We start from the raw sequence: 23,903 nt of genomic DNA, 5'->3' as shown, positions 1-23,903 counted from the left end.
GTTGGTTAGGGGGCGAACGGGAACAGGGACACAGGCAAGGATCTGCAGCATCAGAGCTGGGAAGGAACAGACTGTATCGGCATATAGAGATAAGCCCGACTGGTGTGAAGGGCTTGAATATGTAATCTTATAGGTGTAAAAATTGTACAGACTATACCACCCTGTGACATCATCAACGAAGTGCCCATTTGTGCCTGGGTAGGGGCCCTGCTCTGGGAGGAGGATGCAGCAAGGACTCAGGATCGGTGGCCGGGTCGCTGTGCATAGGAGATGGGGAGGTTATGTGAGGAGGGGGTAATGAGTGGGAGAGGGAGGTCAAGTGTTAAAATAATAATATTTGGGGAAAAATGTATAATAAAGTGAAACTGAACAGAAACAAAACTGGAGTGGAGGCTCTAAAGCAACAAGGCTTGGTAGGGATTTGGGGTTAAAGGTCTGGGATCCTCACAGCTCCAGATCCACAAACCTCTCCTCCCTCCCACTGACCCACCCAGCCCACTTCCTGGGTGCCCATCCCCCACACTCCCCTCCCCATATTCCCATTACTCACAGCCCGCACCACCACCCCGCACCATGAGAACTTCTTGTATTTTATACTCGTATCTCACAGCCTCCTACCTCCCTGCTGCTTCTTAGCTCTAACCCTGCACACACCGCCCCATGTCCTGGCATATCTACTACCCCGTCTCCGTCCCTCCCACGGCTCGCTTATCCCTTCACCCATGGGATCCTGAACGGCAACATTACACGCTCCTAAAAGAGCTCATCTGACTGTCACACAAGCCATGCATGAGTCACACACCTATTTACTCAATTTAGAATTCTACAGGCAGCATATTTTCCTCTTAAAATGAGGAAAAGGCATGAAAGCTACAGTGATTAATGTAGTTATGAATGTAGCCAATGAGGATACATTCAATGCAATTTTAAAATGACTGACAGCACCAAAAGGCACATGTCCAAAAATGGTACTAGTGGGTGGGAGATAACGCAAAAAAAGGGGGGGGCAAGGAAACTTGTCAAAACTTGTATGATGAATAAAGGTATAAAGTTATTACTGCTCAGGTTCTTCAGAGACCCCACAGCTTCTAATAACCCAGGGGACAGGACTCCTTACCCAGCGAGGTCACCGTCTCATAGTTCTCCTTCATGACATCCCTGTAGAGGGCTCTCTGAACAGGGTCCAGTAGTGCCCATTCCCCCTTGGTGAAATACACAGCCACCTCCTCGAAGGTCACCGGCCCCTGAAAGAGCAAGAGTCCAACACTCAGTACCTGCTGCTCCACTCACAACCCCACTATTCACGGAACAGCAGCACCAGGTAAATGGAAGCTCTGGGAGGCACATGTTAACAGAGTCCCACCCCACCTTGCCTAGAACAGACAGGCGGCATCAGAGGGTAGAAAGAGAGAACCTTTGTGTCTCCCAGCTGACAGACAGAGGCAGGGTCTTCACGTTTATCACATAGCTACTAGCCAGAGCTTGATATAGGAGATGGGGCTGGCTCTGGACCCTACTAATGGCTCCCTGGTAGGAAACACTCCCCAAATAAAATATAAGAAAGAAAAGGGAAGTCAGTAGTAAAGAATATTAGTTAGAACAGGGGTAGGCAACCTATGGCACGAGTGCTGAAGGCAGCACGCAAGCTGATTTTAAGTGGCACTCACAATGCCCGGGTCCTGGCCACCAGTCCGGGGGGCTCTGCATTTTAATTTAATTTTAAATGAAGTTTCTTAAACATTTTAAAAGCCTTATTTACTTTACATATAACAATAGTTTAGTTATATATTATAGACAGAGAAAGATCTTCTAAAAATGTTAAAATGTATTACTGGCACTCAAAACCTTAAATTAGAGTGAATAAATGAAGACTTCTGAAAGGTTGCTCACCCCTGAGTTCGAAGGTCAGAATTGTAGAAAATTGGTAAGGGAAGTGTGACGTTATTGATATAAATTGGGACCATATAGAACATGGGTTGCAACCAAGGTCCTGTAGTGGCACCAAATCTGATGTAAAGGGGGTCAATATGAGGTGTCTAAGACCAGGTTATGGGTTGCTGGTTATGATTATGCTGTCTGTATGTATGTATCATTTTGTAGTTGAAGTTATGAATATTAGCTCCATACTGTCTGTATTTCAAGCTGGTGCTGTGCTTCTGGGAGACATCCCAGACAAGTTGGTGTTAGCTCTGCCTAGCCTGCTTGATGGCCCATTAAGGACCATCAGCTACACAACTGACCCATGGAGAGAAGGCAGACACCCCTTGTGACTCAGCAAAGTGTGCAGGGACTGGCCCATGTGACCCCAGACTCCATTTTGCTGTAATTTTCCACAGTAAGGACAAAGAGGTTCTTACACCTGGAAAAGCCTATATAAGGCTAATGCCTCATCTCCATCTTTTCTTCAATCCTGCTTCTACCTCTGGAGGGACTTTGCTACATGCTGAAGCTCTACACAAGGGACTGATGACCCATCCCAGCGGGGGATGTTCTCCAGAGACTTGATTTGAACCTGCAGTTTATGCCACCACTGCTACAAGCCTGAACTAAGAACTTTGCCATTACTGGATGTAATTAATTCCATTTAACCAATGCTACCTCTCATCTCTACCTTTTTCCTTTTATGAATAAACCTTTAGATTTTAAAGGATTGGCAACAGCGTGATTTGTGGGTAAGATCTGATGTGTATATTGACCTGGGTCTGGGGCTTGATTCTTTGGAATCGAAAGAACCTTTTTCTTTTATTGGGGTGTTGGTTTTCATAATCATTCCTCCCCGGGACGGGTGGCACTGGTGGTGATACTGGGAGACTGGAGTGTCTAAGGAAATTGCTCGTGTGACTTGTGGTTAGCCAGTGGGGTGAAACCGAAGTCCTCTTTGTCTGGCTGGTTTGGTTTGCCTTAGAGGTGGAAAAACCCCAGCCTAGGGCTGTGACTGCCCTGTTTGAGCAAGTGGTCCTGAATTGGCACTCTCAGTTGGGTCCCGCCAGAACCGCCTCGTCAAGGAAGCTATCAGAAATCAATGACCAATCAATGAAAATAAGAAGGAAGTTTTGAAAAGTATATTAATCCTAACAATGGTAGTGATAAATTACTAGACGGAAATGGCAGAATTATCAAAAATAATGCAGAAGAGGTAAAAGTGTTCAATAAGTGTTCTCTCCTGGATTTGGAGAAAAACAGATGCTGTACTCGTATCATAAGATGTTGACGACGACACTCCTTCCATTCCAACAAGAACTCACAAGGACATTAAACAGCAGCTATTACAGTTAGACATGTTTAAATAAGCAGGTCTGGATAACTTGTATCCAAGAGTTTTGAAAGACCTGGTGGAGGAGCGTGGTGGACTATTAATGTTGATTGTAATTAGGACTTGGAACACAGGGAAAATTCCAGAAGACTGGAATTAAGCTAATGCTGTGCCAATACTAAAAAGTGTAAAAGAGATGACCCAGCTAATTACAAGAGTGTCAGTCTGATATCAATACTGAGCAAAATAATGGAGCAGTCGATACTGGATTTCGTTAATAAAGAATTAAAGGAAGGTAATATAATTAGTACCTGTTAACAAAGGTTTAGAGAAAATAAGGATATCCTTATTAGATGAGATCAAAAGTTTGGTTGCAGTTAATATTATTGATGTAATATATCTAGACTTCTGTAAGGCATATGACTTGATTCAGCACAATATTTTGACTAAAAAACTAGAATGATACAAAATAAACACGGCATACATTAAATAGATTAAAAACTGGGATTGTAAATGGGGAACCATGGTCAAGTGGATTTATTTCTAGCGGGTTCCCACAAGGATTGCTTTTGCCCGTGTGCTATTTAACATTCTTATCAATGACCTAGAACAGAATATAAAATCATCACGGATGAAGTTTGCAGTACCACAAAGATTGCGGGTGGTGGTAACTAATGAAGTGGCAGTAGATTCAGGCTCCAGCACTGGGAGTCAGAGAAGTTGTCCCAGCCCTGGCTGGAGGGTTATTTCCTGTTCCACAAAGAGGAGAAGTTCCATTCCCAAATCCCTTGAAATTAGGCCGTATCTGACACTACACCCCATATTCATCATAGTGGTATGGTTATAATATGATTAGGACATAATTATGATGCATTTTGTGCAAGATGTGTCATGTGCTGAATATGATTATCCTATTTGTGTGCATGGATCATGTTTGTATTTGAAGTTATGGATATTGACTCTGTATCTGTATTTCAAAGGTGCTTACTCTGGGTAACACCCACAATGAGCCTTTCAGGTACAACAATGAAGAAGCCAGACAGAGCTGATGGCTTATCAACAAAGAGAATGGATCGTGGAAGAGCTTAGCCTTCCTGTGAATGTTTCAGCCAGCCTATGAGTCATGGCTACTATGACTCAGCAGGACATGCTAGGACATGTGACTAGACCACATGACAACGAACTCCATTTTGGTACCTGTATTTTTACACAAACTGGACTGGGAACTGAGTTTGGAACAAATGGTTCCTGCCATATGGAAAAGCTACATAAGGTGGGGAATGAGGCCAAGAGATGATGTCACACCCCACACAAGAGAACTCCTGGAAACACTTGAGGAACAAAGACTGAACTGGGGGAACTGCTGGTCCCAGGGTAAAGGGATTTCTAGCTTGTGTATGGAAACTTGGGGGACTGCTTGTACCATCAGTCAGGGTGAGAAATTGCTAATTCAAATTCTATCCATCTAGTATGTTAGGCTTAGTTTGAGTTTTTGGTTATCTGCTAAGTAATCTGCTTTGATCTGTTTGCTATCACTTAGAAGTGTTGGGATACGTTAGGGCTCAGTAAAAGAAATGTTATCTCCCCCTTCCCCTTCCTTTCCCAGCTACATAAACAAGCCCTGGCTTATGGCCCCTTCCTCCCTCCCCGAGAACTGCTCATTGACCCTTCCTCCATACCCTGAGAACTGCTGTTTAGGGAAATTTGTAGCAACACGTTATTGCAAAGAACGGTATTTTCAAGGTAAAAATGCCTCTATGATATGTGTAATACTGTGATAGTGGATAGGGGTGGGTATACTAATTGTATGAGTGTTTCTACTACTTAATAAGGGGTTTTGGGGTGTTGTAACGGATGTAGGTGTTTACATACAAATTTAGATAAAAGGCGTGTGATGTAACTTATCCAGTACTTACTTGATAGTTGGGTCAAGGGAACAAGTAACACAATAAAGAAGCCTGTATTCATATCCGCCTCTGGATCAACCGGCTCCTTTTTTGTTCTAACAATAATTACTTAAAATCTACCTTTCTGCCATTAATAAACTTGTTTTATGCTTTATCTTAATCAGTGCATTTTGAATGAAGTGTTTGGGAAAAGCTGAGCTTGGTTAGCACAGGCTTGTTGTGCACATCTTTCCCATATCGAGGGAAGGCGAACTATATTAATGAGCTGACATTATACAGATCCTGTGCACTATAAGATGGTATAATTCTAAATTTATACTACAGCAGGTGTGCAAGGTTGGGGAGCTGGGAAATTGGCTGTTGTCGTCTGTCTGTCCTTGAGTGGCTCAGGCAAAGCACTCAGGTAGCTCAGTTGGATGCATGGCGCCACCTGCTGTCGTGTTGGGTGATAACAGGCCCTGGAGAGGCTGGCTGAATCTCCAGCGAAGCAGTGTGAAAAGGGCCAGCCCAGCTTGAGGGTTAGAGAGCACAGTGGTTCCCAGAACCATCCCAGACTGCACCCGGGTGACAACCCATCACACCCTAAATTACATAAGTTTCAGCAGGTTTGTCACATCCTGTCCCCTCCTTTCTCCACCCGAGATATTTCCTGCCTCCCACCACCTCCAGCAACTCCTACCCTCCTATGCATTTACTGCTCCTCTCCCTCCAAGCAGAACCCACCACCAGCTCCTGAGAATCCCTTACCTGAGCCAGCTCCATTGCAGCCATGTCCTTCCCTTTGGGAGGATGAAATGATCTGGAGCAAAACGTGGACGTTAATCTGTAGCCTGCCAGGACGAGAAGGGCAATGTGAGAGAATGCAGAGGGCTTTTGTCCATTCCACATGCTGATTCCCCTGATTTTCCCTGTTAATGGACACTCTAGGTTCTGCCACACTGTGAAGCACAGAGTGACCTTATTCCAGTACAGGCCTAGCCCCTCCCACCATGGTGTAACCCTCTGAGACACGGTGAAACCCTCCCAGTAACATCCTCTGTTATACTTACCAAGTTTGCAGACAATACCAAGCTGGGAGGGGTTGCAAGTGCTTTAGAGGTTAGACCAGGGAGGGAGAGCTCAATGGTTTGAGCATCGGCCTGCTAAAACCAAGGCTGTGAGTTCAATCCTTGAGGGGGCCATTTAGGGATTTGGGGGAAAAATCTGTCTGGGGATTTGTCCTGCTTTGAGCAGGGGATTGGACTAGATACTCCAACCCTGATATTCTATGATTAAAATTCAAAATGATCTGGAGAAAAGGCCTGAAGTAAATAGGATGAAATTCAATTAGGACAAATGCAAAGTGCTTCATTTAGGAAGGAACAATCAGGTGCACATGTACAAAATGGGAAATTCCTGCCCAGGAAAGAGCACTGCGGAAAGGGAGCTGGGGGCCATAGTGGATCACAAGCTAAGTATAAGTCAACAGTGCAAAAGGCAAACATCATTCTGGGATGTATTTGAGGGAGTACTGTAAGCAAGACACAAGCAGTAATTCTTCCACTCCACCCTGTGTGGATTAGGCCATAACTGGAGTACTGTGTCCATTTGTGGGTGCCACATATGAGGAAAGATGTGGACAAATTGGAGAAAGTTCAGAGAAGAGCAACAAAAATGATTAAAGGTCTAGAAAACATGACCTATGAGGAAGATTGAAAAATTGGGTTAGTTTAGTCTGGAGTAGAGAGGTCATGATAATAGTTTTCAAGTACATAAAAGGTTGTTACAGGGATGTGGAAGAAAAAATTGTTCTTAACCTCTGAGGATAGGACAAGAAGTAATGGCCTTAAATTGCAGCAAGGGCAATTTAGGATGGAGATTAGGAAAACACTTCCTAACTGTCAGAGTGGTTAAACTCCAGAACAAATAGCGTAGGGAAGTTGTGGAATCTCCATCATTGGGGATTTTTAAGAGGAGGCTGGACAAACACCTCTCAGGGATGGTCTAGATAATACTGAGTCCTGCCTTGAGTGCAGGGGACTGGACTAGATGACCTTCCAAAGTCACTTCCAGTTCTATGATTCTATGAACCAAAGGCCAGTGAAGAGCAAAATCAAAGGAGTCACTCTGGGGATTCTCCCTGTCACTGTCCCCAAGGTATCAGGTTAACTAAGTTGTTTGATGCTTTAGCCTTTGTAGCCTTTGTAGAGTCTCTCCTGGGAGTGCCCCCTTCATGGGCTGGGCCTAGTTTTAGCTTTTGACAAGCGTGACCCCGGGGGCTCTGAGACTGGGCCTTCTTGCCTCAGCACATCTTGTTTCTTTCTGTGGCTCCCCAGTGAGTCCCAATGAGTAGATACTCCTCATACAGACTGTGGACATAAGAACATAAGAGCTGCCCACTGCATCAGACCAATGGTCCGTCTAGCTCAGTGGCCAATGCCAGGTGCTTCAGAGGGAATGACCAGAACAGGGAATCCTCAAATGATCCACCCCATCACCCATTCCCAGCTTCTGGCAAACAGAGGCTAGAGACACCATCCCTGCCCAGCCTGCCTGTGACACTGGCAGATGAGGTGTTAGCTCTTGCAAAAGCCCCCATGTCTTCATTGAACAGGGACAAACGCATCGCTGGAATCAGTCTGACTCACCTGTGTTAGTATTAGGTATTAGGATTATAAGAATGCGCTTACACTTTATTGAATGCTTGTGAGTTGCTGCCTGGGTTAATATCTGACTAGTTGCATTGTGAGCCTCCGTGGCTCTGTAAATCACCAGACAGGAGAGAGACTTTACCTAGATGACGTGCTGATTGACAGCTGAATGCATTACACCCTGCCTGGCAGGAAAGGTTCATCAACACCAGATACACTATTATGCGATGTGAAAGACGACAAAAGACTGTTGTTGTGCTCTTCACTTCCCATTAGCTGACTTTGCAGCTCAGAGCACATGGCAGGAAGGGGATAAAAAGCCCCATACAGAAGGAACTGATTATCTGTATGCTGCTTGGACTCTGGGGGGCAAAGTTCCTAGGCATAAGCACGAGATCCCCAGCTGATTAGCCGGGGTTAGTCCTAAAGAATATGCAGAGCTTGCTTATTATAGAAGCTTCTATTACCTTTTGAAATTTAAGACTGTAACTCATCTGCATCTATAGGATTACCTGCTTTAACTTTGTAAACAACTCTCCTTTCCTTTTAAATAAGTCTTAATACAGGTTATTACAGGACTGGCTACAAGTATTGTCTTTGTTGTGAGATCTAAGATTCAATTGACCTCAGTAAGTGACTGGTCCTTTGGCATGAGGTCAGACTTGACTAAGCCCTGGCTGGGATGATTTAGTTGAGGATTGGTCCTGCTTTGAGCAGGTGGTTGGACTAGATACCTCCTGAGGTTCCTTCCAGCCCTGAGATTCTATGACTGGCAGTAACCTGAACATGGCTGTGATTCGTGGGGTAAGGCAGTGGTTCTCAACTAGGGGTCCTGGGCCCCCTGGGGGCCTCTAGCAGGTTTCAGGGCAGGGGCCAAGCAAGGGCAGCATTAGACTCACTGAGGCCCAGGGCAGAAAGCTCCAGTCCCAGCGCATGAGGCTGAAGTCCAGGGCCCTGAGCCCCACCACCCGGGGCTGAAGCCAAAGCCTGAGCAATGTAAATTTGTGGGGCCCCTGTGGCATGGTGCCCCGAGAGAGGAAGAAAGTGCCCTGAGGACGCAGCCAGAGGGCTGAGCCCTGACACACGACTGGCTCAGAGGGTCTCTGCAGTCAGGAAGGGCTCGCAGCGAGGAAGCCTGGTAACTGATGGGTGGAGGGTGAAGAGGTTTGGGGCATGTTGGGGAAGAAGCATCTGGGACTGGATAACCTGGGGCTGGGCAGTCTCCATAGGGGACACTTGCTCCTCCTGTGCCCTTTCCACATCCTCTTGCGGCGAGAATGACCACCCTGTCCCCACCCCCAGTGGCAGCCGTGTCTCAGGGCTCTCCCCAGTTGCACCCACTAACTCTCCTCCCATTTGGGGTATAGCTCGGGGCAACAAATTCCCACCAAGATGAACCCAGCTGGCTGCTGCCTGTTCTGGTGCCACAGGGACCTCTGGTGGGTGAAAGGCAGAACTGTAGCACTTCTCAGGCAGAACGTATCTTCTTCAAGCCAAAAAAAAAGAAATTCTGCGCTGGACGTGAATTCTGTGCATACGCAGCGGTGCAGAATTCCCACATGAGTAACTCACACTTGGCACAAACACAACCTGCTCCCTCCCATCTCTTCTCCCTATGTGTCGAGTCCCAGAGCTGCTGCTGTCATTAATGCACACAGGCTTTCACTCCCGTTAGTGCTGGCAAGACCCAATCCAGCGACAGGACTGAACCCTTATTTTCCTATCACATGGGACAGTCTCAGCTGAGGGGGAGGTGAGATGGGGAGGGGGTACAACGGGGAAAGTTGTTGTACCCATGTTGGTCCCAGGATAGCAAAGAGGTATTTTTAATTGGTTCTAAAACAATTACATCACCCACCTTGTCTCTCCAAGAGATCTGAAAGTGGCAGGAAGAGACAAACAGGAAGACAGAGCTCAGGACTCTAAACCAAACATTTCAAACCCCTGGAAGAAACTACATTTCCCTTCTGCCCCTGGGTATGTTTGTATCCTCTATGAGGGACCACCCCATTCCCCTCACAGCAGCAACGGGAGACTGCAGCCAGCCCCAGATGGTCTTTCCCAATCCTGGGATGTTTGTTGTGACAAAGTTTGTGTGTGGTGGGTGCACGGGCTGGGGACACCTGGACTGATCTGCAGATTGGGAAGTCAGGGCAACTCTAGCACAACTTGGGGGATATGGGAGCAGTTCTGGAGCTGGGCCTCTGTCCTCTCTAGCTCCCATGGCAGATGGCTCTGGCAGCATCAAGTGGGTCCATCGCTGCAGGGGAAGGTTGGGGTCGTGTCTGAGATCAGGGTGAGAATTGGAGTGGGGGGTCTATGCCCAAGAATGGGGGTAGAATTCACCTCCCAACCCCTCTGCAGAGCTCAGCAACTAGGGCTTTATCCAGTGAAGTGAATTTCACTCTGGGTGACTTTGAGCCAGCCACTGAAAGATCCTTGTGCCTTCAGTTCCACACTGGCCACAGGAGTTTACTAGTTCTCCCTCCCCAGACTGCCGGGGGCAGCCAGGGATAATTAGTGGGTTATGGGAATTAGAAGATGAAAATTCACTAAGAACAATGATATTTGTGTGTTTATTATTAAATCCCCAGACACCCACCAATCCCCGTCCTCCTTCTGATGAGCTATAAATATCTAAGGGACTCAGCTACTGATCCTGCAGTCAGTTCCTGCCCTTTCCCACTTTCTAAAGCAGCACTTTTAAGAACAGGGCAGGGAAACATGTAAATATTTTGAACCAAATTCCAGGAGCTGCTGAACATGGAGAAGTTAAAATGAAACCAAGGTTCCGTCTCTCCGAGGACCTGGCCCCTAGTGCAAAATAAGACACTCCCCAGGAATCTGAAATGGCCACTTCATAACTGATAATCTTATTAATCTGTTCACTTCTGGGAATTACCACTAAGAGAAACAACCCAGTGACGGTGCTATCCTGAGGAAAAGGTCTCATGTGTCTTTAGATCATACCGATTTGTAATCTGGAACGATATACACTAAAATGCCTAATTCGTAGCCCTACGGCAATTGCCTGGTGTCACTACAGGGCAGAATTAAGGTTGGTGCCTTACTTGTGAATTTCCATCCCCTAGCATATTGCAATTGCTGCTAAGTGGGTTTGACAGAATTGATTGTGTCTATTTCTTTCTTTTAATTTCAATAGATAGTGATATTTATTTTTAAGCCCTTTTTTCAATGTTTACAATTTCAATGTTCAGAGCTGTGGGAAGTTATGGGGGTCGTCAGACAATTATTTAATAACAGTAACTGCTGAGAGTCCAAAAGCCAAATCATATAACTGTTCAAAGAGAAATTGTCAATGTCACACCCAAAATATACAGTGTAAATATCCTTAAATCAAACTCCACTTTCTCCAGAAGCATTTCTGTATATTACCTATATAAATATTTTTCATCTGTGTGTGTGTACAGTGAAATTAACATTTACTGCAATTTATTCATAAAAATCCAATCCTGTCAAGCATAATTTTAAGTAATGAAGTACTTGAATTCTTTCACTTCCTAGACTGGAACGTTTCACTTCAGGATAATTACATCCTCCTTGTGATGTATTTTACTCTCAGTACTGTAACCCCCTCGTGATGTAGCTCCTGTCTAGGAGCTCTGCTGAAGCCAGTGGCATTATGATCAGGTGACACTGACATGAGCAGAGACACATGGGGGAGGATGAGGTAACATGGAGGCTACCAGAGTTGAACGTGGCCATAAGAGCACACGCTCTCTCAGCCTCTCCTCTCTCCCACCTCCCAGCGTCAGTAATTCTGAATCGTTCCCTGAAATCTAAATAGCCCCAGTATGAGAGACAGTGATTAACGCAGGTACCTTAGGGGCTGCAGCGCCAACCCCCTGCCTGAATGAGGAGGGTGAAGAATTGCAGTAGAAATGGGTTAGGTTGGGAGAGGGCACAGCTGGTGGTCTGGGTCTGGGAGCTGAGTTGACCAAGAGGCCAGAACTCATGAGGGGGGTGGGTTGGGAGAAGAAGTCAACAGGACTGCGTAGAGGCATTTCAGTGTATTTTCTTCATTAACCATTCTGCCATGTAGACTCAGACTTTAAAGGTCAGAAGGGACCATTATGATCATCTAGTCTGACCTCCTGCACAAAGCAGGCCATAGAATCCTACCCATCCACTTCTATAACAAACCCCTAACCTACGTCTGAGTTACTGAAGTCTTCAAATTGTGGTTTGAAGCCCTCAAGCTGCAGAGAATCCTCCAGCAAGTGACCCATTTGGGCTTTGGCTACACTTGCAAATTTGCAGCGCTGCAGCAGGGTGTGAAAAAACACCCTCCAGCGCTGCAAATTGCGGCGCTGCAAAGCGCCAGTGTGATCAGAGCCCCAGCGCTGTACGTTAATCCCCACAGGGAGGTGGAGTACGGCAGCGCTTTGAAGTGCTAAGTGTAGCCAAAGCCTTGGAAACTTTTCATTCACATCTAAACACCTTGGAGCTAAGCTGGGTTGATGCATTTCCACTTACAGCGGTACAATTGTAATTAGGTGCTTAATCAGATGCTCATGCAGCACAAAGCAGTCAATAATGGGTGTGCTTTCATTCATTAACTGGACTGTGTGCTGTGCATCGCTTTGAAAAAAAGATGCTGTGAGGGAGTGTCAAAATTTTAGGCATTAAGAAATGGTAAGTAGGTGTCAGTTCATTTCTCATGCGTTTCTCTCCTAATTTTAATGTCAGTTTTGAATCAGTATTAATACCATGTTGTTTTAACAGAAGTAGGGTCCATTTGTATAATTGTTTGCAAGATTTCATTGGATATTGTGACCCAGCCGTCTTCACCTTTTATTTTCAGATTCCTAAATACAACCCAGCACACCTCTCCTGACAGACTGCAGGCCCTGGCCGGTGATTTGTCAATTGGAAGTGACAGAGGAGGAGAAAGACCTGGGTGTATTGGTTGATCACAGGATAATTATGAGCTGCCAATGTGATGCAGCCGTGAAATAGGTTAATGCAGTCCTAGGATACATCAGGTGAGGTATTTCCAGCAGACACATGAAAGGGCTAGTACTGTTATACAAGGCACCGATGAGACCTCATCTGAAATAGACCTCTACCTTCTGGCCTTAAAGTCTGTGAGTCTATCAACTGTGCCTTGCATTGCACAGACACTGATGGAGCTCAGGGCCCCATCGTGCTGCACATGGCAAAGACCCTGATTGAGATCAGCACCCCCATTCTGCTGGGCTCTGCACAGACAGAGAGGGACAGTCCTCGCTCCAAAGAGATCACAGTCCAAGTAGACAACAGGGAGGAGGAAAACAGAGAGGGGCTGTGACTTCCCCCAGGTCACCAAGCAGGTCAGGGACAGAGCCAGGAACAGACCCCGGTAACGCCAGAGTCCCGTCACCCGCAGCTTGGAAAGGTCCCCAGACCCCATTGTATTAGGCTGCAGGAAGAGGTGGTTTGTCCATGGATGAACAGGCTGTCTTGGCAGGGCAGCTCAGCTGCGGTCCCTGCACACAGCTGGGGGTGTCCCCTGGGTCAGGAGAAGTCAGTGTCCAGCCCTGTGGGGCTGTGCTCCTGGCTCATACCTCCAGCACTCACTGCTGCCCCTCCCTTACCAGCTGAACTGGTCAGCCAGCCCCAGGACTCAGGGAGGTCACTGCTCCCCGTCCCCCATCTCCTGCAAGCCTTCAAACAGGGACATGGTGCACCAGTGCCAATCAGAGTGCACTAGTGTAAATTCTGTCTGTACTAAGGGTTTGCACAAGTGCCTAAAACACCAGGGTGGCAGAGACCTTCAGTGCCCAAAACAGCAGTACGGTGGCACTAGAACTGGAATCTAGTTCTAGCTCGGTCACAGACAGCCTGGGTGACCTTGGCCACGTCAATGTTTCTCCTCCCAACTTTAGTCTCTTTACCCAGCTGCCACTCACTGGGGTCTCCTCTCTCTCTCCAGAGCTGCTCACCACTACAGTCTGTGTGGGTGTCCCCAGAGCTAAGGCAGGTCAGCTCTGGAATAGTCTTACAAGGGGGGCTGGGGAGTCTCTTTCCCTGGAAGTTTTTAAGAACAAGTAGGACAAAGCTCTGTCAGAGACAATCTACATATACTTGGTCCTGCCTTGGCAGAGAGAGCTGGACATGACAACATCTTGAGGTCCTGTCTAGCCCTACATGTCTATGATGTTATGCAATATAGATACATAAAAAAACAAGATGAAACCAAATAAAAACATGGTGTCAGGCCATTCAAAAAACAACAACAAAAAACTACACTGCACAGCATAAAATGACACAATACTAAGGAGAAGAAAGCAACGCAAAGCAAACTGACACACCTTAGGATAAAAGTACACAATGCAAAAGAGCTCAACTCAATCCAACACAACAAAGACACCAAACAAGGTGAGGCAAAACAATGCACCATAAAACTATGCAACACGACATGGGGCAATCCCAGTTCCAAATGGCACCATGCAAAACAGCTCAGCGTAGAACAGGACACAGCACAAAAGAGAATTATTTCAATGTAGGCCTGGAAGGGATCTTGAGAGGTCGTCTACTCCAGCCCCCTGTGCTGAGGCAGAACCAAGTGTTAGGATATAGATATTCAGGCCTGTCTGCAAAGGCCTGTACTTTAAGAATGTAGGTGTATTCTCATCACTTAGCTAGTTATAGAGGTATAAAAGAAGGAATCAAAGATCACTGTCTGTGGAATGGCCTTCTCTTACTGCGACAGGCTAAGGCCTTCAGCCAGTACAGTGGTGCGACGTGATCTGGGTCGGGGTCAGTGCAGTGCCAGACCCAACGGGGACACAGATCTCAGTCGAGGTCTCTGAAGTGCCCAGCACAATGGAGGCAGCGGTTTGGGTCGCAGTCGTTCGCTGCCTGGCACAAGGGGGGCTGTGATCTCGGTCCAGGTCTCAGTTTTACCTGGCACAACAGTGGGGTCTGATCTCACCTGGGGTCTCTTCAGCGCCTGGCAGAACAGGGCCCAGATCTCTGTTGGGGTCTCTGCAGCACCTGGCAGAACAGGGCCACGCTCAGTACGATAAGAGCCCTGATCTCAGTCACACACCTGGAGAGAAAAGCGGGAAGATTTTTGAGCATTAGATATCAGTATTTCAGAACTGAGGAGAAAATGGGGCACAAACTAAATATTTGCCAATATAAGAGAGAAGCACCAACATCTGGGAGATTTTGTGTCACCATTTAACAGTTGAAGAGAAAAGATGGGAAATTTGAGGGGATTATACAAGGATATTGAATCAACAACAGAATGGGACGGATTCTTCTTGCCCCACACTCACAGGGCCGGCAGGGAGCCCTGGGTGATGTCTTTTCACAGGGGAAAGGAGTGGGGCTGGAGTGAGAAAGTCACTATCAGTGGGTAGGGCCTGGCAGTGGGGTCTGGGAATGTGACTAGCAAGTGGTGGGGGGGTGCAGTGTATATTGGAAAAGGGGTAAAAGAAATGCAAACAAAACATGGTACTTAATTAAAATCCTGTTAGGGCTCCAAAAGGAGCCATAGTAGATTGTGCTTCTTTTTCAGATCTTTTGAGCAGTGTTTTGGAGCAGAAGATGAAAGTGAACAGTAATAAGAACCCTGGTGGAAGTGAAATGTGTCCCTTTTGAAACAGTCTCTGAGCTGCTGATAGCTTTGAATCCAGAGGCCAGCCAAGAAAGACTCTGTGTGGATGCAATACCCAGCTGATGGGGGAAGGAGGAAACTGCCATTTGCAGCACAAAGAACCTGAGAATAATGAATGCATCTGGTCAGCAAACAAGCTACTAGAAGACTCAGATTATGGCCCTCCAGAAAAGGGAGGTGAAAAAACAAGTCAAGCCTGAAAATAAGGGGGACAGGTTAACCCTAAGGAGCGTGTGTGTGTACAGAGCAGAAATCTGAAGCTGTGGGAAACTGAGGCACGCCACCTCATAAATTTCATAAATGGTCAATGAGTGGGGTAATTCACTAGCCTGACTATAGAACAAAATAAGGACAGCCTGAAGGTAATTCTTCTGTTCTTCCTGCAATTAGCAAGGACATTTGTAAAAGGAATTGGTATTATTATTAAGAAATAATCTGATCCCACCAGGGGGGTGGAAATTGTTTCTTTCGTTTTTCAGACACTCTACAACCATGCTGGTGCCAGCGGAAGAATAACCCAGAATACAATGGATCTATGTTTTGTGATGTTTGTCTGTGGTGTTGGTCTTGCTGCTAGCATGAGGTGGGTGGGGGATGGCTTCAAAAGGCTGACCTGGGGGGAGAGGAAGAGGTGTGTGGGAATGCAAAATGCTCAACTGGGAGGCCAGCACCTGGGTAATGGCTACTATGGTGCCTGGAAATAGAACGGCAACTAAGGTGGGCCCTACAAGCCCTATGGGAATAAGGAGAAGGGGAGGAGCTCACTGGGAATCAATGCAGGGGCGATGAAAAATGGTGCACATCAAAGGAAATGTTTGGCTGTGCCCCTCTCCTATGACTATGCAGGAGCAGGATCAATGCCCTATGGCAAGGGGTGGACAATTGGGTGTACTGTGTAGGAGGGGTTTTGCTGGAAATGTACATATTTCTGGGGGCACAATTACACCAGCCCCAACCAAACTACACACATACACATGCTGCTATCTGGACTTTGGTGCACAAATGGATCTATAAATCTTATTGCTGTGAATAATTGCCTATTTAGCCTTTGAGCTTTTTGTGGCAAGGCCTCTCTGTCCCTGTGGCCATGTCCACACTGCAGTCAGACACTGGCGGCTGGCCCGTGCCCGCTGACTTGGGCTCACACAGCTCAGGCTGTGGGGCTGTTTAATTGTGGTGTCCATGTTCCAGCTGGGGCTGCAGCCCAAGGTCTGGCACCCTCCTACCTCGCAGGGTCCTACAGCCTGGCCCCAGCCCGAGCCCAGACATCTACGCTGCAATTAAACAGCCCCTTCGCCTGGGCCCGTGAGCCTGAGTCACCTGGCATGGGCCAGCTGGGGGTTTTAGTGGCAGGGTAGAGATACCCTTGGTGTCTGTTCAGCACCTGTCACAATGGGGACCCTGATCCTGGTCAGTGTCTGTGCAGAGCCCTGCACAACAGGGGCCTGACCTCAGTCGGGGACTCTGCAACTCCCAGCATTACAGGATCCCGGATTTTGTTTAGGGCCCCTGCAGCATCTGGCAAAACGTGGGGCCAGGATCTCTGTCAGGGTCTGTGCAGTGCCCAGTACAGTGGTGGGGCGTGATCTGGGTCAGGGTCAGTGCAGTGCCAGACCCAACGGGGACACAGATCTCAGTCGAGGTCTCTGAAGTGCCCAGCACAATGGAGGCAGTGGTTTGGGTCACAGTCATGCGCTGCCTGGCACAAGGGGGGCCGTGATCTCGGTCCAGGTCTCAGTTTTACCTGGCACAACAGTGGGGTCTGATCTCACCTGGGGTCTCTTCAGCGCCTTGCAGAACAGGGCCCAGATCTCAGTTGGGGTCTCTGCAGCACCTGGCAGAACAGGGCCACGCTCAGTACGATAAGAGCCCTGATCTCAGTCACAAACCTGGAGAGAAAAGCGGGAAGATTTTTGAGCATTAGATATCAGTATTTCAGAACTGAGGAGAAAATGGGGCATAAACTAAATATTTGCTAATGTGAGAAAGAAGCACCAACATTTGGGAGATTTTACGTCAGCATTTAACAGTTCAAGAGAAAGGAGGGGAAATTGGAGGGGATTATACAGGGATATTCAATCAACAACAGAATGAGATGGATTCTTCTTGCCTCACACTCACAGGGCCAGCAGGTGCTGGGGAGTAGCTGGACTGGGAAACCTGGGGCTGGGCCGTCTCCATGGGGGACACTTGCTCCTCCCTCCCCTTCCTGGCCCTTCCCAGGCCCCGTTGCCAGCAGAGAGTGGCCCCCCCAGCCCAGCCCAGAGGTGTCCCTGTCTCAGGGCCCCCCAGCCTCTGCCCATTCACCCTCTGCCCAGCTCAGGAATCCCTCGGGGGAACCATTTCCCACCCGCACAAGGACAAATCCCTGCAGGTGGAAATGGGGGAAACCCCCCAAACCTGAGACCTGAACTGGCCACTGGCGAAGGGAGAGAAAATGGGGCACAATCGGGGAACAGGAACTTCTCAGGGGTTGGGAGGGGGTCACCCTGGGCGCTGCTCGTGGCTCTCTAGGGAGAAAGGGGCAGGACGGGGAGGAGGGGTCCCCACGGGAGGGCAGCGGTAAATCCGAGGATCTCAGCCCCCTTTCTCTCCCCGCTCTTCGGGGTCACCTGCCCCGGCCATGTCCGGGCTGCACAGACATTTCCCGCCCGCCCCTCCCACAGCCCGGTCTCCCAGCCCCACGCAGGGACCCCAGTGGGGCGGGCCCCTCCCGGCACCCCGCGGGCCCCAGGGCAGAGCCTGGCCGGGCCGGGGGCGCTGGGCTCCTGCGGGGGCAGCAGCTCCGAGCCCCCAGCGGGCGCTGCCCCCCCCCGGGAGCAGATCCCGGCGCTGCGAGATGCCGGGTCCCCCCCGGGCCCGGGGGCAGAGTCACCGCCCGGCCCCGCCCCGCCCCCGGGGCTCGCTCCGGGACCTGGAGGCTGCAGCTCCGCAGCGGGGCGGGCACGAGGGGGTTAATGAAGGGCTCTCCCGCCGCGATCTGCGCATGCCCAGAGCCCCACCGGCACCAACCCTTCTCCGGCCCGGGAGAGGCTCCAACGGCCCCGCGCGAGCCAGGCAGAGCCGCAGCGGCCAACGCTCCTTCGCAGCCCGGTTCCGGCTCCTCTGCCGACGTCACTTCCGCTCCGGGGAGAGTCAGGAACTACATCTCCCAGCCTGCCCCGGGGCCGCTTCCGCCTTCCGCAGCTCAGGTAAAGCGCCCCCCCAGCTGCCAGTCACCCGCCCGCCCTGCTGCTGCCCCCCTGCCCAGCGCCCCCCCCGCTGCCAGTCACCCCCCCGCCCTGCTGCTGCCCCACCTGCCCAGCGCACCCCAGCTGCCAGTCACCCGCCCCTGCTGCTGCTGCCCCGCCCAGCGCCCCCGCTGCTGCCCCCGCCCAGCGCCCCCTGCTGCCAGTCACCCCCCCTGCTGCCCCCTGCCCAGCGCCCCCTGCTGCCAGTCACCCCCGCCCTGCTGCTGCCCCCTGCCCAGCGCCCCCTGCTGCCAGTCACCCCGCCCAGCGCCCCCAGCTGCCAGTCACCCCCGCCCCTGCTGCTGCCCCTGCCCAGCGCCCCCTGCTGCCAGTCACCCCCGCCCAGCGCCCCCAGCTGCCAGTCACCCCCGCCCTGCTGCTGCCCCACCTGCCCAGCGCCCCCAGCTGCCAGTCACCCCCGCCCTGCTGCTGCCCCCTGCCCAGCGCCCCCAGCTGCCAGTCACCCGCCCGCCCTGCTGCTGCCCCCTGCCCAGCGCCCCCAGCTGCCAGTCACCCGCCCAGCGCCCCTGCTGCTGCCCCCTGCCCAGCGCCCCAGCTGCCAGTCACCCACCCCCTGCTGCTGCTGGTGCCCCCACTGCCCAGCGCCCCCAGCTGCCAGTCACCGCCCCTGCTGCTGCTGCCCCCTGCCCAGCGCCCCCAGCTGCCAGTCACCCGCCCCTGCTGCTGCCCCCTGCCCAGCGCCCCCCTGCTGCTGCTGCCCCTGCCCAGCGCCCCCCCGCCAGTCACCACCCCCCCTGCTGCTGCTGAGCCCAGCGCCCCAGCTGCCAGTCATCCCCTCCCTGCTGCTGCTGCCCCCCTGCCCAGCGCCCCCAGCTGCCAGTCACCCCCGCCCTGCTGCTGCTGCCCCGCCCAGCGCCCCAGCTGCCAGTCACCCGCCCCTGCTGCTGCTGCCCCTGCCCAGCGCCCCCGCTGCCAGTCACCTACCACCTGCTGCTGCTGCCCCACCTGCCCAGCGCCCCCCCAGCTGCCAGTCACCTGCCCGCCCTGCTGCTGCCTCCTTCCCACTGCCAGGGAGTTTTCCTGCTCCATACTCCCCTCACGTAGCCTCTTAAAGCACCTCCCCAAAGGGCTCCCTGCTGCCCCTGTGAATGGTGGGGGGGGTGGGGGGGAATTATTACTGTCTGTTTATGGAACTTCCATATACAATCCCGTCACACTGTCCAACTACCGTCACTTACTTGGTATAAAATCTCTTCAGAACCGGGTGCTTTTCTCTCATTATCAAATATTTCTTTTTAGACCTATTTCTTCCCCAGTTCTCAAGGATAGATTTAAAATATCCCGGGTGCGGTGCTTTAGTAGCCATGGTGGTCCCTGGATATTCGAGGCTGCCCCCGTGATTTATATACAAACGTTCCGTGTTATTCTCCATCCCATTCCTTGTGAATCTGAACACGTTCGCTTTTCTGCTGGCTGCTGTGCAGTGAGTGGAGCTTTGCATTGATCTGGCTACAGCAGTGCTTCCCAACCTTTTTGTGGCCAGTAGCACATTCATGTTTTCAGAAGAGTGTGGTGGGCGCCAACCATTTTTCAAGGCTTATTTTCTGTTTGTACATTAAATATACAAAAAAAGTCATTTAATATTACATAATATATGAATCCATAAGATAAAAACGGTAATTTTACATGTAAAAGGTATTAACTAAATTATTCGGCAATTACTCTTTCACCTTCCCATGTCAATTTGCTCTTTTTTATCTACAAAATATTTTACAAAATAAATATAAACAATTTTCATCTTCTTTATTTTTAAAAAAGTAAAATATTGCTGAACTGCTGGTCCAAATATATTTATTATCCTTCCTTTAACATAGACTGAAGCCTCTGGGCAGCCCCAGAGTTCTCTGTTCCCGGCCGGGGCTGGGCTGCAGCTTCTCTCCAGCTTCAAAGCCGCAGCCCCGTGCCTGCCAGGACAGAGAACGCCGGCGCCTGCAGCTCCGGAGAAGCCGGAGAAAAGCTGCAGCCCTGCGCCTGCCAGGGACAGAGAGCACCGGCGCCTGCAGCCCCAGAGAAGCTGGAGAAAAGCTGCAGCCCCGCGCCTGCCAGGGACAGAGAGCACCGGCGCCCGCAGGCTGCAGCCCCGGAGAAGCTGGAGAGAAGCTGCAGCCCCGCGCCTGCCAGGGACAGAGAGCACCGGCGCCCGCAGGCTGCAGCCCCGGAGAAGCTGGAGAAAAGCTGCAGCCCCGTGCCTGCCAGGGACAGAGAGTACCGGCGCCCGCAGCCTGCAGCCCCGGAGAAGCTGGAGAAAAGCTGCAGCCCCACGCCTGCCAGGGACAGAGAGCACCGGCGCCTGCAGCCTGAGTTCTCTGTCCCCATCAGGCGCAGGGCCACAGCTTCTCTCCCCTGCTGGGCAGTAGGTGGGCGCACATAAATGCCCCGGCGGGCGCCATGGCGCTCGTGGGCACCCTGTTGGGAGCCACTGGTCTACAGCCACGTGCAAATCCCTTTCTTTAGTTGTGTAGCCGATATGTTCTGCTGACGCTGCTAGGTGTAATGCATGTTCAGTAGGGGGTTCTCCCCTACTAATGCTGCAGTGTCCTTCTCTAGGTTAGTATATTAATGATCTCATTTTGGTGTCACGTGTGTCAGTTCGTTGCCATGGCACTCGTGTGCTCAGACATCTGAGGATGCTCTGCAGAAAAGCTCCTTGAGTGGGGTGATCCACAGGGAGCAGCTCAAACCTCCAAAGTGCCTGGCCAGGGGCAGGACATTGGCACAGCAAGGGAGGGGTGTGGCAGTGACATCTCAAAGGCCTTTGGCAGGACCTCAGACTATTGGTCCAAGGTGGTGGGGAGGTGGTGACCTCACAGAGAGATGCTGACATCAGCCAGGCAGGATGGGGCGAGGGGCCAGGGAAACCTCAGAGACCCCTGTGGCTTTGCTGCAGCAAGTCTCCTTCTCCAGGTCTCTCTTTGAGGACTGAGAGAGTGTTCGGGTTCACGGACGTGAGCACCAGGAGGAACCTCTTTCGAGTTTTCTCCTTCTAGGGAGCCCTGTGAGGGCTGATTTAAGGGGCGGGGGGAGCTGGAAGGCTCCCTGGATAAAGGAAGGGGGCGGAAGTGGGGGACGGGCAGGTGACTGGCAACTGAGGGCTGGGGGAAACTGTGTTGGTAGTTTGGGGGCAGTGGTGGGATTGGGAAATGGGGTCTGGACAGTCTCCATGGGGGACACGTGCTCTTCCATCCCCACCTTGGCAGAGAACGGGCACCTCCTCCCACCCCCACTCCAGGGCAGCCATGTGCTGGGGAATGACTCAGGGCAACAATTTCCCACCTAAATGAGGACAAATCACTGCAGATAAAATGGGTGGGAAAAACTGCCCCATTGGAGAGATTTTGAATTGACACTTGAGAAATACAGAGAGACCAGGGGGAAAAGCTGGAGAGACTTTGTATGTGGGAGGACGGGGCACAAACAGGGCCGGATTCAGTGAACTCACCTCCCCCCCACACGGGAATTTCCTGGCTGCACAAACCAATTCATATTTCCCGCCCCAATGACCTTCCCCCCCTGCGCCCCCCAGCTCAACTCCAGTGCCCCCAGCCCGGATCTTCCCTTTACGACCCCAGCCTCGCCCCCACCTGCCTGACTCCCCACCATCAATTCCCTGCTCAGCCCCCGCCCCCTGTTGCTCCCTCGCCCCGTCCCAGCCCCGCCGCCAGCGGAACGTTCCGGCCGATGAGGGCAGGGGGGAAGGGCAGCGGCTTCAGCAGCTGTTACTGAGCATGCGCAGTGCCCGGGAGTAGCACAGCGCTATTGAGAGCAATTTAATGCACCGCCCCCGCCCGACACCCCCAGGGCCCCGGCCCCCCTCATCCTGCTGCGGCTCCGCTGGGGCCGAGGCGGCTCCGAGGCTTCTCCCGGGTTCCCCGGGGCAGAGTCACGTGCCCGCCCCCCCCCGGGCGGGGCTGGGGCGGGCAGAGCCCGGGGGGCGGGGCCCAGCTGGAGAAACCCCGCCCCGGCCGGGGAGCAGCAGCGGCTGAGCCCGGGCCCGGCTCACGCGGAGGCGGCAGCAGCAGCTTTGTTCTCCCGCCCCCAGCGGGGCTCGCACGGAGCATGCGCAGTAACAGCTGCTGGAACCCTCCCTTCCCTGGGCTGCGAAGAGGGCGGACGCGGCCCCGGGGCAGGCTGGGAGATGTAGTTCCTGATGCTCCCTGGACAGGAAGTGACGTTAATGGAGAGACCAAACCGATCTGCAAACGCGCGCGAGCCGCTGCGGCTCTGCCTGGCTCGCGCGGGGCCGTTGGGGCCTCTCCCGGGCCGGAGAAGGGTTGGTGCCGGTGGGGCTCTGGGCATGCGCAGATCGCGGCGGGAGAGCCCTTCATTAACCCCCCCGTGCCCGGCCTGGGCTCCGCCCGCCCCGCTGCGGAGCTGCAGCCTCCAGGCCCCGGAGCGAGCCCCGGGGGCGGGGCCGGGCGGTGACTCTGCCCCAGTGCCCGGGGGGGACCCGGCATCTCGCAGCGCCGGGAACTGCTCCCTGGGGCAGCGCCCGCGGGGGCTCGGAGCTGCTGCCCCGCAGGAGCCCAGCGCCCCGGGCCCGGCCAGGCTCTGCCCTGGGGCCCCGCGGGGTGCCGGGGAGGGCCCGGCCCCACTGGGGTCCCTGCGTGGGGCCGGGCGGGGTGAGACCGGGCGGGAGCAGGTGACCCCGAGGAGCAGGGAGAGAAAGGGGGCTGAGATCCTCGGATTTACCGCTGCCCCCTCCCGTGGGGACCCCCCTCCTCCCCCGTCCTGCCCCCTTTCTCCCTAGAGAGCCACGAGCCGCGCCCAGGGTGACCCCCTCCCCAACCCCTGAGAAGTTCCCTGTTCCCCGATTGTGCCCCATTTTCTCTCCCTTCGCCAGTGGCCAGTTCAGGTCTCAGGTTTGGGGGTTTCCCCCATTTCCACCTGCAGGGATTTGTCCTTGTGCGGGTGGGAAATGGTTCCCCCGAGGGATTTCTGAGCTGGGCAGAGGGTGAATGGGCAGAGGCTGGGGGGCCCTGAGACAGGGACACCTCTGGGCTGGGCTGGGGGAGCCACTCTCTGCTGGCAACGGGGCCAGGGAAGGGCCAGGAAGGGGAGGGAGGAGCAAGTGTCCCCCGTGGAGACGGCCCAGCCCCAGGTTTCCCAGTCCCAGCTACTCCCCAGCACCTGCTGGCCCTGTGAGTGTGAGGCAAGAAGAATCCATCTCATTCTGTTGTTGATTGAATATCCCTGTATAATCCCCTCCAATTTCCCCTCCTTTCTCTTGAACTGTTA

General features: G+C 51.9%; 1 protein-coding gene across 1 annotated transcript in view; it reads right to left on the bottom strand.

Annotated features, from left to right (window-relative positions):
- Positions 1-23,903, bottom strand: part of LOC120381724 (zinc finger protein 850-like) — a gene marked incomplete at its 5' end in the record, with an annotated part of 179,523 nt that overhangs the window by 10,294 nt on the left and 145,326 nt on the right. Inside the window, one exon of the mRNA XM_039499843.1 lies at positions 9,270-9,276. Within this exon, the coding sequence (XP_039355777.1) occupies positions 9,270-9,276 (7 nt within the window). The remainder of the gene's footprint in view (positions 1-9,269; positions 9,277-23,903) is intronic.

The sequence above is a fragment of the Mauremys reevesii genome, linkage group 14 (assembly GCF_016161935.1).
Source record: "Mauremys reevesii isolate NIE-2019 linkage group 14, ASM1616193v1, whole genome shotgun sequence".
In the NCBI taxonomy this organism is placed as follows: Eukaryota; Metazoa; Chordata; order Testudines; family Geoemydidae; genus Mauremys; species Mauremys reevesii.
The sequence above is the reverse complement of the archived record's forward strand: the minus strand, read 5'-3'. Positions and strand labels throughout refer to the sequence as shown.